Source organism: Plectropomus leopardus, chromosome 10 (genome assembly GCF_008729295.1).
Source record: "Plectropomus leopardus isolate mb chromosome 10, YSFRI_Pleo_2.0, whole genome shotgun sequence".
Taxonomy (NCBI): Eukaryota; Metazoa; Chordata; class Actinopteri; order Perciformes; family Serranidae; genus Plectropomus; species Plectropomus leopardus.
Genome location: NC_056472.1, coordinates 27,389,060 through 27,408,989, shown reverse-complemented (window position 1 = coordinate 27,408,989; position 19,930 = coordinate 27,389,060). Strand labels below are relative to the sequence as shown.

The 19,930-nt window shown below is 43.6% G+C and overlaps 1 protein-coding gene and 1 pseudogene across 1 annotated transcript; one reads left to right on the top strand and one right to left on the bottom strand.

Annotated features, from left to right (window-relative positions):
* Positions 1-1,163, bottom strand: part of LOC121949170 — a 5,573-nt pseudogene extending 4,410 nt beyond the window's left edge.
* A 2,208-nt stretch (positions 1,164-3,371) lies between these two features.
* Positions 3,372-7,389, top strand: LOC121949369 (protein DVR-1-like). The gene is given in 3 exon segments (XM_042495036.1): positions 3,372-3,389; positions 3,391-3,652; positions 6,099-7,389. Coding segments are annotated over 3 exon segments (1,134 nt in total). The 3' UTR covers positions 6,953-7,389.
* Positions 7,390-19,930: the final 12,541 nt, after the last annotated feature.

The following is a 19,930-nucleotide window of genomic DNA, read 5'->3' as shown; positions in this document are numbered from 1 at the left end:
GGGGGGGGGGGGGGAACTGAATCGATGTAATGTGGGGGGGGTTTTGGCTGAAAATACCTGATTTTGTCGGGGGGGGGGGGGCGGGGGGGGGGGGGGGGGGGGGGGGGGGGGGGGGGGGGGGGGGGGGGGGGGGCCACACTCAAGGTTTGGGGGGGGGGGGGGGGGGGGGGGGGGGGGGGGGGGGGGCCACAATGGGAGGGGGGAAATGGGGGGGGGATGTTCTGGGGGGGGGAGCAGGGGGGGGGGGGGGGGGGGGGGGGCTGGGGGGGGGCCACGATGTCTTGCTAAAAATGTTTTGATGGGGGGGGGTTGTGATTGGAAATGGGGGGATGGGGGGGGGGGGGGGGAATGGGGGTGGGGGGGGGGGGGGGGGGGGGGGGGGGGGAAAATAGCTGCTTTTGGTGACAGGGGGGGGGGGGGGGGGGCCCCCGTATCTTGCTAAAAAAAAAACATCAATTTTTGGGGGGGGGGGGGGGGGGGAAATGCCACAAAGTCTTGGGGGGGGGGGGGGGGGGGGGGGGGGGGCTGCAATCATGGGGGGGGAAATGGGGATAAATACTGTTGGTCTGAAATATTATCATATTCTGTAGCATTAATCATGGATGGATTTGGGGTTTTGGGGGGGGGGGGGGGGGGGGGGGGGGGGGGGGGGGGGGGGGGGGGGGGGGGGGGGGGGGGGATAAGGGGGGGGGGCAGTTTTATTTGTAGGGGGGGGGGGGGGGGGGGGTGCTTTACAAAGGGGGGGGGGGGGGGGGGGGGGGGGGGGGGGGGGGGGATAAGATTTACAATAAAACAGTAAAAAGAAATAAGATATAAAAGGTAAAATCAATTTAATAATAATAAACGATTTAAAATGTTTAAAATAAAAATCCTTAAAAATAAAAAAGCAAAGACTAGGGGTGGGGGGATAAAAAAATATATATTTAAATGATTTAAAATCACGGGGGGGGGGGGGTTTGGGGGGGGGGGGTGGAAGAAGGCAGTGGGGTAAAAAAAAAAAAAAATGTTTTTAGCTTTGACTTTAAATAACAGAAAAAAAAACCTTTGGGGGGGGAAGCGGGGGGGCTGGGGGGGGGGGGGGGGGGGGGAGTTCAATGGGGGGGTTGTGTATTAGTGTCTCTTATTTAGGGGGGGGGGGGGGGGGGGGGGGGGGGGGGGGGGGGGGGGGGGTTGTTTGGTAAAAAATCATGCAGAAAGAATCAGCTGGGGGGGGGGGGGGGTGGGGGTGGGGGGGGGGGGCTGGATGTCAAAATCTGCTGCTGGGGCCACCACGAGGACGGGGACTCTGAAGGGTCCCCAAGATAAATCTGGGGGGGGTTGAAAGGGAATAAAACAAGTTCTGGGGGGGGGGGGGGGGGGGGGGGGTTTCCTAACTTTGGGGGGGGGGTTTTTTTTGGAGTTCAGGATGTTTTTACCACCTCAGGCATCTTAAAATCCTCCAAACATCCCAGTCTGAAAGAGAGCGCTGAACTATAAACTAAAAACTCACTCTGGATCTGGGGGGGGTGAGGGGGGGCAGAGAGTTTTTGTGCTGTCACTTTGTAAAGAAATGGGGGGGGGAAACGGGGGATGGCGCAACAGATTTCAAAAAAGTGCTGTCAGGGGTCACCAGGAAGACTTTTGCAGAGTCCTCAGGGGGGGGTGTGAATGAACTCAAATCCAAGCATCAGTTTAACGTGAAACCGTAGCTGTTTATTGTTTTTCGCCTTTTTTTCTGTTGATTTGTGTATTTGGGGGGGGGGGGGGGGGGGGGGGGTGAGTGTGCTGGTTTCTTTGGTTGTGGATGGACGTCAGGATTTTAATTAACAGCGTGGTGATGTCTGCAACAGTGTCATCTTTCATGCTGGGGGGGAGGGGGGGGTGTTTTTTTAAAGTTCACTTTATAAAGGGGGGGTTTTATATTTGTTTTGGGGGGGAGTTAAAGGGTGACATTTTAAAGTCAAGACAATTTTATTTATAAAGCCAATTATCATAAAAAGCAGTTTCCCTCAGAGAGCTTTACAGCATACGGGGGGGGGGGGCTCTTAGGGGGGGGGGGGGGGGGGGGAAAAACTCCCCAAAAAACTGGGGGGGGGGGGGGGGGTAGGGGGGGGGGAAGAGGGACTGAGGGGGGAAATATTCCTTTTTTTAGGGGGTGGTGTCTCTGTCACTGGGGGGGGGGTGGGGGGGGGGGGGATATCTGTTTTGATGCTGGGGGGGGTGTTTGTTAAATGTGGGGGGGTTTTAATAGAACAGAATATATCTTTATCGTTCACACATTAAATCAGTTCATATTACTGTCCGTCTGTGGTGAAAAACTCAGGGGGGGGGGGGGGGGGGGGGACTTCTAAAATAATCCGCAAAATGGGGGGGGGGGGGGGGGGGGGGGACAGAAGGGGGGGGACCTTTGTGACATCTCAAAACATCTACAGGGGGGGGGGTGTTTTAAATTAATTAATGTAATATTTATTATATTAGGGGGGGGGGTGAAGTGGGGGGGGGGGTGAAAGGGCTTCTCTATTTAACGTTTTTCAGGGGGGGGGGGGGGGGGCCTTTAAGGGGGGGGGGGGTGTTTGTATTTTTGCCACATGTTTCTGTCAGTAACTTAGATTTTTAATCTCAAGAGGGGGGGGGGTTAAATAAAGGTTAATTAATTTTTTAAGCATTAAAATAGCATCAAAACAAAGTTAAAAAGCGCTTTTCAATAACAACAACAACAAAAAAAAAACTCAATAAAAAAGCTAAAAGCAATGTGGGGGTAAATATAATAAACAAGGTAAAATAATATAAAAAGTAACAATAAATATTAGGGGGGGCACCAACACACAATACTGGGCCTTTAAGTTGCGTTTTTGCGTTTGTATTTTTGTTAAATGTTGTCTGTCTGGGGGGGGGATTTTTAATCTTACATTTTTTTCTGGATAAATGAAAAAAATAACACTAACATAATAATAATTTATTATTATTATAACAATAACAATAACTTTATTGGTATAGCACCTTTCGAAACAAGTTACAAAGTGCTTTGCAATAAAAATAACAAAACTTTAAAATAAAAAGTTGTACACGGGGGGGGGGGGGGGGGGTAAAATGATATTTTAAAAAGGGGGGGGGGGGGGGGGGGGGGGGTGAACATGAACACTCCTAATTAATTAAATAGAAACTCTGGTAAACATCAAATATTGACAGTTTAATGGGGGGGGGGGGGGGGGGGGGTGTCTCTGCAGCCGCTGTCTCCGTTGTTGCCTGCTGAGGGTCTGTCTCAGTGTCTTATCTGCTGCCTGTCTGCCGCCTGTCTTTCAGCTGGGGGGAGGTCTCACGCGGGGGGGGGGGGGGCCCCCCTGGGGGGCACAAATGGGGGGGGGGGACAAATCATCAGCGTCACATCAGCCATGAGGCCGCACGTGTGTCCCCCTGCTGCTGGCGGCGCTGTGTGGGGGGGGTGTGTGTGCTCTGTCCCCCGTGGGGGACACGGGGGGTCAGGAGCGGCTCCTCCTCAGCTCTCTGGGGCTCTCCGGGGGGGGGGGGGGCCCGCAGGGAGGGGGGGCCCCGCCGCCGCGTCCCCTCCGGCTGTGGGGGATGTTCCGGAGGTCAGAGGACATCCAGGCCCGGAGAGCGACCCCTGGGGGTGTCTGGGGGAGTCCGCGGGGGGGGGGATACGTGCAGGACCAAGGTGCGGGGGAAATACTCTTCATTATGTTTACTGGCCCCAAAATGCACAAATGTTTAGTTGCTCGCGCATAGCCAGATGGGGGGGGTGTAAATTGTTTTTTAAACTTCTGATTAACCCTTTGAAACCTGGATTGACTCCAGTTTTCTTTTGCTACATCCAGATGCTATTGAACCTCGAAACCTAAATCAAATTGATTAAGTGTCTTTCAAAAAAATGGGGGGGGGGGGGGGGGCGGGGATATTAAAAAGCTCTGCCACCACCACCTCTCCTTCACAGCAGCATCAAACACAGACTGGGGTGGGGGGGCCTCTTTCATGTTTTTGCGTGTCTTTATGGGTCTTCTTGTGTCTCTGTGGGGGGGGGGGTGGGGGGGTGGTAGTTATGCATCTCTTGCTGTCGTTTTTTTTTTTTTTTTTTTTTGCATCTGTTTTGGGGGGGGGGGGGGGGGGGGGTGTCTTGTTTTGGATGTTTTTTTTTTTCTTTGAGGTTATGTTGGGGGGGGGGGGGCCAGTTTGTGGGGGGGGGGGTCATTTGTGTGTCTTTGCAGTTCTTTAGCATCTCTCTGTGGCCTTTTTGTGTCTCTGTAGTTATTTTGAGTGTCTTCAAAGATGTTACATGTTAATTAAAGTAACATTTTACAGAAGAACCCCCCTCTGACACTGTGGGCCCCTGGGTCTGGATCTGGGTCTGGATCAGGGGGGGGGGTCTGGGGGGGGGCCTAGTTGGCTTGTTTGGTAATCCATCCATGTTGTTATCAATATTGGGGGGGGGGGGGGGGGGTTGACTATTGTTGCTTTCATAAAGTATGAACACAGTGGGAGATTTTTGGGGGGGGGGGGTAATTTGGATAAAATGATGGGGTGGGGTAAATAACAGAACCGCTGGAGCAGTTTGGTTAAGTCTGGGGGTCTCTTCACTGTAAAGCAGGGGGGGGGTTTAAAACCAGGGGGGGACAACACTTAAAACACCCAAAATCTAAGGGGGGGGTCTCAAATCACGATATTAATATAATATTTGCCTCGACCTATTTGCGAAGGGGGGGGGGGGGGGGGGGGGGGCACACGTTAAATAAATGTTGGTGGTGGGGGGGGGGGGGGGGGGGGGGGGGGCGTGAGGATACAGTGTTGGTAAATCAGAGACGTTTAAAGAAAATGGGGGGGGGGGGTGGGGGTTTTTGATGATTCTCATGCACTCACATCACAATAATATTCCTTTCCATTCAGCCAATAACTTTAAATAGATTAGGGGGGGGTAGTACAAATGAGTTTTTATCTATTTATTTTAATAATCATGAGATTGTCAAGATTTTTTAATTTATATATGGGGGGGGTTAATATTACAAAAAAAACCCTTTTATTGTATCTGACAACAGGGGGGGACGTTGGGGGGGGGGGGGGGGGGGGGGGGGGGGGGGGGTTGAGAAAAGGTAATGAATTGCAAATATATTTCAATATATGTTATTGTCGTAGATCAATAACCTGCAACTCATGAGGGGGGGGGGGTGTCTTTTTTTGGGTCTGTGTTGTCGCCAGCGTCCTGTTTTTTGTTTGTCAGATTTTTTTTTTTAAATTGGGTGGTTGTGTTTTTTGCTGTTTTTGTTTGTGTGTGCATCTGCATTTTTTTCATTGTATTCTTATACTGCTCTATAAAAAATACTAATGGCACCTAAAAACAGAGGGGGAAGTGGACAGATAATGTAAGATGCAGGGCATAATGCCAATATAAAATAATACAAAGGGGGGGGACCAAAAAAAACAACAACAGGGGGCAGTAAAACTAGGGGGGGGGGGGGGGGGGGGGGGGCTAAAACATGAACTGAGAAGGGGGGGGGGGGGGGGGGGGGGGGGGGGGGGGGGGGGGGGGGGGGGGGGGGACAAAATAAAAAAATGACATCACATAAAAGCAAGTCTATAAAAATGGGTTTTATGAGGCCAAAATCAATGGGGATGTTTAAAAAAAAAAACAAAACAGGTTCAGTGAAGATTTGCACACAGGGGGGGGGGGGGGAGGAGAGAGCGAGAGTACACAATTTATTATTTATTTATCAAAGTGTTACTCAGTAGCGGGCAGGGGGGGGGGGGGGGGGGGGGGGACTTTAATTCTGTGGACAACATTTCTTTTAAAACAGACAACAAAAGGCTCGTTATTTTAAGGTGGGGGGACAAAATAAAAATGCAAATTGGTTCAGTGGGGGGGGCTAAAAATGGGGGGGGAGTTCAGGTGTGGGGGGGTGTGTGTGTGTGGGTGTGTGGGTGTGGGGGTGGGCGGGGGGGTGGGGGGTGTTTGTGTGTGTGTGTGTGTGTGTGTGTGAGAGAGAGAGAAGAAATAATAGGTCGTGATAAATTATTCGTGTCTGTGATTTAGGTTATCGTGCATCTCCACCTGAATAAAAGCCCAAATAAACCCCTGTTGTTAAGCGGCTGCTGTCCCTGCTGGTGTGTTGCAGGCCGGCTGGTGTCGGGCTGGAGCAGCAGCTGTCAGGCGTGTCTGCAGAAGCAGCTTTTCTTCAACATGTCCGTCCTGCAGCCTGCGGAGCTGCTGTCTCTGGCTCGGCTGGAAATCAAGTTCCACTGGAAGCCCATCAGATCGGCCGAGCTCCTGCAGGGGCCCCGGGCCCTCAGCGTGTCTCTGTATAAAGTGATTCGAGCCACGCTGAGGGGAGCCGATCCCCAGGCTAACCGCAGACTCCTGCTGTCCCAGTCCGTCCAGCTGCAGCCAGAGACCGCCTCCATCACCCTGGACCTCACCGCGCTGGCAGAGAGCTGGCGCAAACCGGGACGCAACTACGGTTTGGTTTTAGAGCTGCTGCCTCTCAGCGCAGATCCACAAGAGCTGCTTCCTTTCCACCCGGGGAACGCCCTCCCTTTGGAACCAGCCTTCGCCGTGCCGCTGATCCAGGCCTCGTTGGTCGCCGTGTCCCTCAACCCTCATCAGTGTCGCTCCAGGCAGAGAAGAAGCGCCGTCCACCTCCCCGTGACGCCCAGCAACGTGTGCAAAGCCCGTCGCCTCTACATAGACTTCAAAGACGTGGGCTGGCAGGACTGGATCATCGCCCCGCAGGGCTACATGGCCAACTACTGCCACGGCGAGTGCCCGTTCCCGCTCAGCGAGAGTCTGAATGGCACCAACCACGCAATCCTGCAGACCCTGGTGCACTCCCTGGACCCGCTCGGCACGCCCCAACCCTGCTGCGTCCCCATCCGCCTGTCCCCGATCTCCATGCTCTACTACGACAACAACGACAACGTGGTGCTGCGGCATTACCAGGACATGGTGGTGGACGAGTGCGGGTGTCGATGAGGTCGGTGGACAGTTTGACTATCGAATATCCGCAATGTTTTCTTAAAGCTTTTTGGCACAAAGTATTAAATTCTAGTGACCCAGTGCATTTCTGATTTTTTGATCAGATTAGTTTTTCTTTTCAATGCGCCGGGTCTTTGCAGTCAAGAATTTAACGTTTGTATTTCTTAATCATTGTGCGACTTTAAACACATCTTTTTTTAAAATGAAGGCTGATGTTAATAAAATTGCAATAAAGCCACGCTGGAGGACTGAATTTAAAAGAGAAGTTTTCTTAAGTCATGAATTTTGGTCCGTACTCATCAGCGCCTGAAAATAAAAATGACCTCGGGGCCTCTGGCCACCGAGCCTATGAGGGGCCCAAAGGCTCTGTGAATAAGAGTCCAGTGTTTAATTTAATTTAATACATTTCCTGGGTACGCACTCAGTACAGTCAATCCTGCACCATTTTCACATGTTTTGTGCTGACTATAATAAAAGACAATATAAGATTATGTATCATCCATCGAGTTTACATATCGCATTCTTTATATCCCCAACAAACTCTTATGTGACTGAAATGTCAAAGTTCTTTAAAACAGCGTATAGAGTCACGGTTCAGTGATCAGAGTGAATCTAAAGCTGAGATACTCATATTTCTTTCTCTCTCTTGTCTCCAGTTCTGCTCTGCATGCTTCGTGCCGTAATGCTGCACAAGTAAGTGGTGACTTCACAATAAAATATTAAGGAGATATCAGTATGAAAAAAGATGTAGTTAAAGTTATTTTCTCTGATGTGGACATCGTCCCAGTAGCTTTCCAAACGTACAAAATGCAAAAGAACCATATGCGCTTTCTTTGTGTTTGTGGTGAAATGCTAATTTGAAACACCTGTTTAGTTTAGTTTAGTTTAGTTTAGTTCATCTGCACACAATTAAACTCCAAAATCAAGATGAATACAAAAAAAAAAAAAATGTGTCAGAAGAGGTCAAGAAGCCAAAGGATCTGAAAACAACAAACAGTAACAAAAGGAAGAAAGAAAAGAAAAAACTAAGCCAACATTTTACAGAAAAATACAACAAAAGATAAATGACAACAAATAGCACACTGAGCAGAAAAAGAAAGACAGAAATATAAAGAAATACATAGAACACAATGCAGAGTAGAGGGAAAATATATATATATATATATATATATATATATATTATATAATATATATAAAAATCTTAAATAAATGTCTAAAAAAGGTTTTTAAAAATCCATATATGAGAGCAAGTAATGTTTGGCTTTCCTTGATTAAGCACTTAAAATGTTTTGTCAGTTTACTAATCGATAATCAACTATTCAAATTGCAAATGTAGCCTGAAGATAAAACGTGTTTTCTCTTGGAAAACAAAAGTCCTTTATATTAGAAAACACGACGCCAGAATCCTTAAAGGAATAATTCACCCCAAAAGGATCATCTGTAATGAAATTAATTACTCCATCTTATCCTTCATTAGTGAAGAAGACGAAGAATCCAAAAACATGGAAAAAAGTGAATTTAAGTCTTAAAGAGATTATGTTGAACAACAGCAAAACTTTATCAAAGTGTGTTTAGTTTTGGAGGCAAACGTTTTCTGAAGAAAATCAAGTGATCCATTTACAAATGGTCATTTTTGGGGTGAAAAAGTCCTTTTAATACATCCCTCTCCAATCATGTTTTCCCGAGCAGATTTGATAAGTTTCAGAGCGTAATGTTGACTGTTACAGTGGCCTGTTGTGTAAAAGTTTAAAAAATCCGTATTAATAGAAATATCGTCCATGCTGGTGTCAGCGCTGGTTTCAGTAACGCAGCGCAGCCGCTCTTTTATCTGCTGAAGGAGAAATTAACTCTCTTATCTCACCTTCCTGCCTGATAACACCCCACCTCCCCTCCTCCCTCCCTCACCCAGCCAGACGGACCACTGCGGTTGCCGTGACGACGGTCGGTCGCCACAGCAACCGGCAGAGGCTGACAGGTTGTAGTAATTAGTGGGAGAGAGACGGAGAGAGTTTGGGGTGTGAATGTGGAGACGAGAGGAGAACTAGTGAGCAGTTTTTTTTTTTTGGCCCCTAGAAGGTTCCTCTTACGTTTTTATAATGTTACTCTTAATATTCTCCATGCTGGTGTCAGCGCTGTTTTTTTTTATAAGGTTCCCTGAATGCCTGTTATTGCTGCCTTTTGAAAACATTATTGAGCAGTTAAAATTTTTTATATTATACATACAAACTACACAGGAGGAAACCTTTGTGTTGCTACAAAACTATGACAAATGCAAATATTGTAGTTTTCCTTATTTCAGGCATTTTTTTTAGTGTAAAAATTAAAAGTTGTTTGTTTGAACAATTGCCCGGCCTGACATCATTTTTGGGGAAAAATGGCATCACCTATAAGTACTCCAGAGTTTAGGCATCTGAATTAAGCTTTTGTTAATGCTCACTTTGTGGATAGAGTTTTGGAAATGCGATGTTTGCTGTTAATATAACTGAAAATGTTCTCAGTTGTGCTGAAAATTAAATATTTTCCAAAAAGCATTTTCCCCACGGGCCGCCATTCAACAGAGCCATCTCTAAATCTGTTGACAGGACACCTCGAAGTAAAAAAAGGTCAAATATGAATCTTTCTATTTTGAATTTTTGACCCATAGAAGTTTCATGTTTATAAAACTTTCCTTGAGCCGAGAAAAATGAATTAAAAATCTGTGATGTTATCACAATGTAAAGTCTAAGAGCCGAACTTGCGGCTGTAGAAAAAACGACCGCACAGGCCGCACACACAGGACCCACTCAAGCCCAGCCTCCACAACCTCCCACTGCCGAGTGGTGCCAGTAAATAAAGAGAAATTAAAAAATTATAATAATAATAATAAGTTAACATTCATATGAGAGACAAAATAAACACAAATAATAATAATAAAAAAGAGAAATATATATTTAAAATGTATATAGAAGACAAACACAAATACATGAGATACAATAATTTCTCAGAGTAAAGAGAGAAAGAAAAAAACACAAATAAAAAAAACAAATTAAAACACAGCTTATCCTCCCTGCTTCTATCCCCCCAAACCAATCCATGGACAGACACTCCCCGCCCCAAATTTATCCTCGAGACACAGAAAGCAATGACATCAGTCCTTCATATAATCATTTACATGTCATCATACTTTTGTCTGTTCACCACAAATATGCAACAAAAATGGCAGAAGAAAAACAAAAAGAAGCAAAAAATAGCATTAGACTAAGAGATTAAAAAAAAAAAAAAAAAAACAGATCAGGAGACAAAGTATTTCATAAACACTGAATATATAGAGAATTACTCTGATTTATGACTTCCATATATTTCTTTTCCTCCCCCTTTTCTCTTCCCGTCCTTAAATTAATTCTTAATTTAACCAGGAAAATCAATGTGGGACATTTTTTCAAAGTGGTATCTGCCCAGTATAACCAGTGGCTACAGACTAAAATCAATCCAAACATCTTTTTTTCTTTAAAGCTGTTTGATCTGAAAGCAGTGAAGTGTTTTTGCATCCCTTTCATTATCTCTTCCTGTTTATTGCTCTGCCAGTTTTCTTAATCACACTGTTTTCTTCTTTTGCTCTGATGTGTAACAACGCTGAACTGAGACAGAAGATGAATGAAAGCGAGAGAGCGCGGCGCTGCACAGAGAGAGAGACGGGCAAAAAGAAGCAGCCTCGGGCTGCTCAACAGTACTTTGCTGTCAAAGACAAAGTCATTTCCACTTTACCCTCTGGGGCCCACGATACACACTCTATCTCCAACAGTCACACTCACAGAAGTGTTTTCCTCCTGTCTCCAAAACTCAAACAGTCGCTCGCTCTCCTCCTCCCAAATGAATCTTCACTCAGTTACAGACGAGCCGCAGAGTCAAATTATCTTAAAGCATTCGTCAGTGGTGAAGCTCGGGGACGCCCTGAGCTCCTCCAACGCTCTCAGAAAAAAAGATGCTGAGTTAAAGCTTTTGTCACCCGCTCTGGGAAAAAGAGAAAGTCTTTTTTTCAACCACGGCGGCTCTGTGAATGGCTTTTTTCGGTCAGTTGTGAGTCCATCACTTTGGTCTTGACTGGAATATCTCAGGAACTGTTCGATTGATAGTCCTGAGATTTAGGAAAGATAATCATGGTCCCCAGAAGATGAATACTTTTGATTTTGATTATCTTCTAAATTTTCCTCTATATAGTCAACATGAGGTCAACATTTGTGGTTTTTGATCCTTCAGGATGACGTGAAGCAGAATCTCAATCTATCGATCAGTTACCAATAAATCAGACTTAAATGTGTAGCACTTTTCATACAACCACCGGAGGCTGCCTGCTGGCAATATGTTTATTTTTGTAATATAATATTCCTTTTTCTTGTAAAATTCCGACTTTTTTTCTCTTAAAATTATGACTTTATTCACGTAAAATTACGACTTTTTTTCTCCCAAAAGTACAACTTTACTCTCCTAATATTACAAGTTTATTCTCCTAACATTCCAACTTTTTTCTCATAAAACTATGACTTTATTCTCGTAATATTATAGTTTATTCTCCTAAAATTACAACTTTTCTTCTCATAAAACTGTGACTTTATTCTTGAAATCTAACACTTGTTTTTCTTTAACATGGCCCTAATCCTCCGTCCTAGAAACTTAATGAGTCCTCTGTAAGATAAATAGTTTAATGTCAGTTGACATTAAGTCATTTTTATAGGATATGAAATTTCACGACTTTGACATGATCTGGTACTATCAAAATACACCAGTTAAACATTATGTTGCTTACTTTCCTGCACCAATTTTTACCTGGATTGTCCCATTTTTCCACCAAAAAAAAAAACAAACCCAGCAGAATAATTTTAAATAAACCAAGCTTCCAGGAATAATATTTCTGCAGGTTTTATTACTGTTGGAAACTTTACATACATTCGTTACAAAGCTTCCAATCAATAAGTCGCTAAAAAAGGTAACAACTGGGGTGCTCAGTCGCTCAGTTGGTAGAGTGTGCACCCCATGTACATGGCCGCGAGTTCGATTCTAGCCCCGGCCCTTTGCTGCATGTCATCCTGTCTCTCTCCCTCTTTCACGCCTAAACTGTCCTCTCAAATAAAGGCAAAAAGCCTTAAAAATAATACAAAAAAAAGTTAATAACTGAGGAGATTAGGCGAGTGTCATATATATACAGTTGGTAAAATACCTGTTGACCACAAATACTACAAACTGACACTTTTGTTAGATCTGCGCTGTCATTAACTGCTGTCACGACCCGAGTTCAGTTCTTATGGGACTCGATAGATGAAAGCATTTTTTCTCTGTTTCCTCCTCTGCAGTTTCACTCTCCCACATGTGCTCAGTCAATGAGAAATGAATAATCAATACCAGCCGAGATGGAGCCTGTGGAGCCAGTATGACTCAGCCATCCTCACTGGATGTGGCTTCTTCCTTTCGTGTCTGTCTGCAGTCGCTCTCTCCATTTCTGTCTTCACGTCAATCTTACAGCTACAGTGTATGATAACATCTGAGACAATATTGTACCTCCAATTCTGTGGCACCAGTTTGGGGAAGGCTGGATCTCGTCTGACCTGCACAATTCTTTAAACAAAACTTTAAAATTGTGAAAATGCAAAAGCTTTGCGCCTAGTGTGTGCTGTTATTGTTTTACTGACTTATCCCACAGAATATAAAGGGATTTAAAAACACATCAGCAACATTTTATGTGAATTTAACGTTTCAGAGAATATTGCGCTTTTTATTCAGCAACATTATTTAGTTCAGTTCACTTCAAAACTTTATTAAGGACTCAGCTCATAGAGAGGTCCATAGATAATAAAACAAAATAATATTGACAAAATACTAATAATAATAATAATAATAATAATAATAATAATAATAATAATAATAATAATGATAATAATGATGATAAGTAATTAAAAGGGGAAAAAAAACTACAAAAAAATATAACATTATATTTAAAAAACCTTCCACAGTGGATCAGGCGTTTACATACAGTGGCTCCATATTCAGACTTAATGTTGTATGTTTTATGTGTTTGTATGTATCTTTGCTGTCTGAGCGAAGCCACAGACAAATTTCCACTGAGGTGGACATAAAGTCTCTCTATCTCTCTCTCTCTCTCAGTTCAGGATTGGCTCGAGCCAAAATAACACCATTTTCAGATTTTACCACCCTATATATAAATACCTATAAATCAAATTTCTTATTACAGCAGAACAAGAAGGAACGACGGCACCACTAATTTATTTTAGTAAAGGAAGTCAATATTTTTGACAAAGAAAAAAAAAAGTTCTTATATTAACCAGCAGGGGGCACTGTGGCTTCAGCTCAGAGACCAGCACTGACTGGCTGCTGTAGGCTTTGTATTCACTGGTTTGATCTTTCTGTGTGTGTGTGTGTGTGTGTGTGTGTGTGTGTGTGTGTGTGTGTGTGTGTGTGTGTGTGTGTCAGTCTCAGCAGGAGGTGGCTGGTTAGCAGTGGGTAGGTGCAGAGCTGACCACTGCAGAGCCCATCAGCAGTCTCACTGTGGATGTGTGTGTGCACGTAGGACCCAATGGTAAGTTTTTATCATTTCAGAATTTCATTTATTAAGACTGTCATTCAAAACACAGTTAAATCTCATAATTGCTCAAATAACTAATAGACTCCCCCAGTCATGAAAATCAGAACACAGGAAGCAACTTGCCATCGTTACCAAATTGATTGACAGGTCTTCAAATACAGCGACATACACTTCTAAACATGATAATTAATGTTTGCTGGTGCTGTCAAAGATGCATTTATACCCAGTATGTATGTGAACACATGAAATTATATACACAAAAATGCTGATTTTCCATCTAAGGCTCAAACTCTTCATTTATGTCAATCATGCCTGAAATGTTGAGGAGAAATATGAAAATACAGATTGGACCTTTAATAACACCCAATTACACACAAACAGGGACTCTTAACATTTAAATGCAGTAATTACCAAATGAAAAAAGAACAAAAGCTATTTCTACATAATAGAAGAGTGTACACACACGAGTGTGTGTACAATTAGAACATGTTGCGTTAATTTTGTGTTAAATTCAGAGCAGCTACAATCAATATTTTTCTACTAACTAGAGATAACACGACTACTTGACCTTGTATCAAACTGGGTCTGGCACAGTATCAAATTTAAACTACATAGCCCCTTTTACACCACATGTTCAAGGAATATCGTGTCATTATGCCGCCTCGATATAATTTATAAAAAGCACGATTGCGGAGACGGGGGACAGAAGTGTCTCACCTTTCAGCTGGAAACATAGGTAGTAAAAGTGCAGAAACTGTGTCTGTGTGAAAGGGACAACCTGCAAGACGGGACCATGGGTGGGACGTGTCTGATGTTTTGACGGCGTGTTATGCGTGCGACCCACTACGAGAGATTTGAAGAACAAGTCAGAGAATCAAAAAAGAAGAACAGCAGTCATAAATGTCCGCATCCAAATTGGGAATACAATGTGATTCAGGAGCTCCTTATGCTACGAGCAGAGGATGAGATCACCTGTCGTGTCACAGAGTTTGTTTTGTTTTTGTAGTCACTGTTGTTATAAACGTCACCTCTGTTTTGGCTCTGTGGTGCCGGCATGCTATCTAAAATCACACACAGGTGTGAAATGATGCTTCTGTTGTTTTGTTCTGTTTAAAAAGAAAAAGGACGCAAAATAAGGGACTTCATAGTGCCCATATACAAGGTACAAGGTAGACTGACATTTAAAAAAAATAAATTAAAATTTCCTGCTACATCTTTTGGGGTCGAAGGAGGCAAAAAAATAGCAAGGATTTGAGGAGCTGCTGCGTCTACATGCACCGCTGTCGTCATAACAACTGTTATAGCACGATCTCTGTGTAAAATCTTTTTAAAAAGGGCTTATGACAGTTAATGATAAAAAACAAAATGCAATTCATCTTTATCTTCTTTTTATAGTGCATTTTTTCTCTTTTTTGCTGAAATTCCAGCGTAGGGAGGTGAAGATAGAGAGTCTGTAACCATGAGTGCACAAAAATGTGCAAAAAGAGCAATCACGCTTAATGGATAGTAAAAAGGCAACCAGATGGCGTTGGGGGAGGGAGACAAAGTGAGGAAGGGAAGAAAAGGAAATGATTTAAGAGGTGCTGGATTATTTACATGATATTATCATATGTGTGTTATTAACATGATATCCCATTTTTAAATGTCACAGTTATCATCAAGACTGGTGTGACGCAACGCTCCTAATGCCAGTGTACAACATGGTGCGTCAGTGTTGTGGTCGCCAGCTCACAGCTTCCATTAGATGTGGTCACTTTTTATATCACCTTTAATATGAGTAGATGATCATATGAGTGGCAAAGATGACAGCGAGGCACTTACACTCACAAACACACAGACTCATCGTTCCATTGACCTCCATAGTGAGCACAGTAATACCCCCGTCTGATAGGACAAGCACTCTGACTAATGTTCTGTCATCACACACACACACACACACACACACACACACACACACACACACATCTTGGCTCCCATATTTCTAATCCTTTTACAGTGTGTGTCACACCGACATGCATTTGGCACACACACTCTGTCACCTAATCAATGATAATGGAATCACTGTGCATCCTGCCTAGTAACACGAGCCTCTGTGTCATTAACATGTTAACCTACACTTTCGGTCACATGTTAGCACGTCGGAACATGTATGTACAATCAACAGCACACTAATCCAGATGTGGCACGGTAGATCACCGTGGTGTGAAAAGTATTAGCTTCCTTTATGTCGTAGTTTTGTTTGCCAGTTTCAGTGACAAAAAGAGCCGGCAAAACTAGATACTAGCCGTTAGAGCACCCATTTTGAATATTATCATTTGTTTGAATTGCCATTATAATAAGTATATATCAGTTAAAATAAGTCACGGTTGACGTTTGCACATTTTTTCACTCTTTATACCAACGTTACACTGACGTCTTTCTTCACTCCTGTCATAATACACTAGAGGTCATCACCTTCTAGTAGGTGTAGCTTCTCACACATATCTATGAGTCTGATAGCCACTGATAACGGCCAATAAATTGACTGGTGAATTTTGAAGGAGATGGTTGAAAAAAGTGAAACATTTAGCAGCTAAAGAGCCAGATGTTAAGCTGGCTCTTTAGCTGCTAAATGTTGGACTTACACTAATTAGGTGGACACAAACATGAATGCTTGCTCAACATCTTGTAGATGTGTGGCAGCTGTTTGCTATTGTATTAATATTAAAATTAGTGGTTAAAGCATTTATGACTGAGTGAAAGTAACGCAGGGTCAGGTCATAATTATGAGAAGGATTTGTGCAAATCATGGATGTGGTACAGAAGCATGGAATAAATCAATGAATGAAGACTTTTGGCTTGGTCAAGGCAGCATTCATAAATTTTGCGCTGTAATCAATTCATTTCAGTGGAATCACCATAATCAGTGGATTTAAAGTACATTCACATACTTGCTTCTGCGTTACAGTTCAACTTTGGTTAATATTAAGACACAAATTTGCGCCACTGACAAGTCAAAACTGTCTTGACAGTGCTGACCTTTGAGGGCACTGAGAGAACCGGGGGGTATAAAATGGAGACAGTTATCATATTAGCCGTGTTGTGCAACAGAAGTAGTCACTTTGTCACTGAGCTTCCACCTTATTTTGTAAGAAGCCATGAATGAATGTCATTTTGCTGCTCTCTGGTGTGGCTGGGCAATCTGCTGTGCAACACTTAAGGAAATGCACACGAACTGTATGTTCCAGTACCATACTGCCATACTATATAGTATGGCAAAAAAAGCTGCAGGATGCTAAAAATACCAGGATGTTCTATTACATTGGGTAGTCTGCAGCTTGGCAAGCATCTCGTCTTCCACCTTCTCCTCTACCTCCTGATGAAAAAGTCAGCTCATATACTGCGTCACGTCAGAGACATTGATATAAAACGTAACATATTCGTGGTTTGCAGAAAAGCTGAATGTGAACATTGCCTGCTGGTGACTGGGCTGTCCATGAAGGCGTGTATTGCAACCCCCCAACACTTGCTCTGGATATTGCCTTTTGTGTTTTAGTGTTCAGGATTTTTTGCTTTTTTTTTTTTGCAAACACTGATTTGTAACGTGAAATCGCTTTATTCAGCGTTTTCATGATTTTAAATCAACCTGCTCCTTTTATTTTGAAGAGGAAGAGACCTCTGCGGATAACAATATTAGATACAGAAGTCCTTCCATTTGTCATACGCACACAAGTGACGCCACCCTTGCATGTATCGTGAACGTGCCTGGGTGCCGTGTGGATGCAGAAGGTGGCTTTTTGGCATCACCTTGTATGCCAAAAGCACTGACCGAGCGGATGTATTTGACAAGTTGGGAATGAGAACAGGCTGATCTATGCTATAAACGACACACAAAAGTATGAGGATAGTGATGTTTGAAACAGATGTATTTATTGTTGTATGCAAAGAGAATATAAATGATTCAGCTGGTTGCAGTATGCAATCCTAACCACTAGATGCCACTAAATCCTTCACACTGCTCATTTAAATACTCAAAAAATGCATTTTTTGACACACAGGAGAGAGTAAAGGGATGAAAACATGGAGAAAGTATATTTTATTGCACTGTCTTTAATAGTTCAGTCAGTAAAAGTTGCTCCCAGTAGCTTTGTGAATGGGTCTTCAGAGGAAAAACTCTTAGCTGAGAACTTTTCGGTGCCATTTAGAAGAACTCCTGGTGGTAAAATAAAATACTCTGTGAATGTGGCCCCTGGATGTCAGCGTGAGTTGTGGCCGGCGGTGTCCTGTAATGAGGTGACAGCAGGTTCCACCAACACACACTTTAACACCTCACCTGGACACACACACCGACAGAGGTGACACCATTACCCCTGACCCTACAGCATGCATCTGTGTGTGTGTCTGTGTCCAGGTGTGTGTGTCCGCAGTGGGAGGGGCCGTGGCAGTTGGAGTATTTAATTACAAACCAAACGGCTGAGCTGCTGCTTCGTGCCGATGCAGTTCAACACATTCACATTAATTCTTATACAAATTTGATTTTAACGAGCATCTAATAACAGTGTCAGAGAGTCAGACGCAGGTCACTGACCCTCTTCAGGTTAATGCATCCTTTTGCCATATTTATGAAGAACAGTTTGTGTTCAGTGAGACAGCTCCCTGACAGGAAGTCTAAAGTCTTTCTTGACCTCCATTTATATAATTGCCGCAGGATGAATTGGCGCAGTTGATCTCCTGTTGCTATGGATTCAGTCAGTGAGTCGGTAAAGAAAGCGACCCCAAGGTTATTTTGGCTTTTGTTAACTTTTAGAATTGAAATGAGAATGAGAAAAAAATGTGCAATTTTGTACCTTACTGCTTAAAGTGTGATTGTATGCTATTCATTCTGTTTTGTGTTGAAGGCTACTTTATATTTGAAGGTTAGTTTTCTTTTAAATGGATGTGTCGGAGAAGTCAAAATATTTTGTGCTTATACAGGAGATGCTTCTGTGAAGCTGCTTTCCCACAACACAAAAACACAATAATCTGCAGCCAGCATCTGAGTTTTGTATAGAATTGGAAAGGTAACAATTAGTATTAATCAGATACAGCTCCAATTGGCATAGATGAAAACACAACACCTGGGCAAATGTGCTAATTTTAGCCCCTTTGTGAGCACAATGCCATTTTTGCCTGCGACAAAAAAAATACTATCTATCTCTGCCCAAGTAGCGCTCAAACATCGCTCAAAATTAGTCTGCTCTGAGTTTGCAAGAATGACCAAATAAATAAGAGACATAAAAAAGAAGTAACCGCAGTAAGATTTTCATTGGCCTCCATGCTGCTTTCCACCGTTTACTAACCTCTTTTTTGTCCGACTATGACATCAATGTGACGTACCAGTAAAAAACACTGAAAGGCATGCTCGTTTACTGCGGTGACGGGTACGTGGCTCTAGTCTACCAGCTTGTTGTCACTCTGAAGTCGTCAAATGCCTCCACTTTTGCAGTTGTTTTGGTGTAAGATCAAAATGCCAAAAGCCACCTTTTGCGTCGACATGATTCACTGCTAAATGTCATCAGCTGAGAACGTGGCCTGACACAACCATTCGCATTGCTGCATGGCCAGACGCCGCCTGGTGCGATAGCACGATACACAGACGGTCGGCGTCAGATGAGAATGCGGCGGTATGGAACCTGTTGTGTTTGCATGATACGCTGCTGGATGGTGTCAGGCTGAAATGTTGTCGGTAACAGTGTAATATAAGAGGCACTAAGGTCCCTGTAACATGGGGGTGAGAGGGACGGGGATGGATCAAACAAACCCTGGACTTTCATGTAGAAGTTTTGTGTTGTGTTGTTGTTTTTCCACACTTTACCATGTGCTTTTGTTGACATCCGCCATTGGTTGCCATGTGCTTATGTTGTGTAAACATAACCATGTGCAGCGTCATCCCACCATGTACTTGTGTTGACATCACGGTGGTGGCATCTTGTAACGTCAGCAGCACACGCAGAAGGATACCTAGAGCTTAATATGTGGATGCAGAAGTCCACTGCAAAGTGTCAACACGTGGTGACTTGGGATAAGAATGTGTTGAGTCTATACAAGCAATAGGAAAGGAGTCTGTAGCATATTTTAGCAGGTTTTCCCATGATTAAAAGAAAAACAGATTTCCTTTCAAATGTATATAAAATTTAAAGCAAATTTCCCAAAAATCCAAAAGAAAATGATAGTAATGCATGTTTCCACTGGGTGTAGCCATCGTGACGTTGGCCATTAGTTTGTGCACCATTTTGAAGCCTCAAGTCTGGAACTTTGAGCCGTAGTCATCTTGGATTTTTAGACCTGATCTGAATGGAGCCCACGGGAAACCAAACCAAAACTGATGCATTAAAGCAATGTTTTAAGAAAAGACACTTAATCCAGCAGCTGCAGTTGAAGAG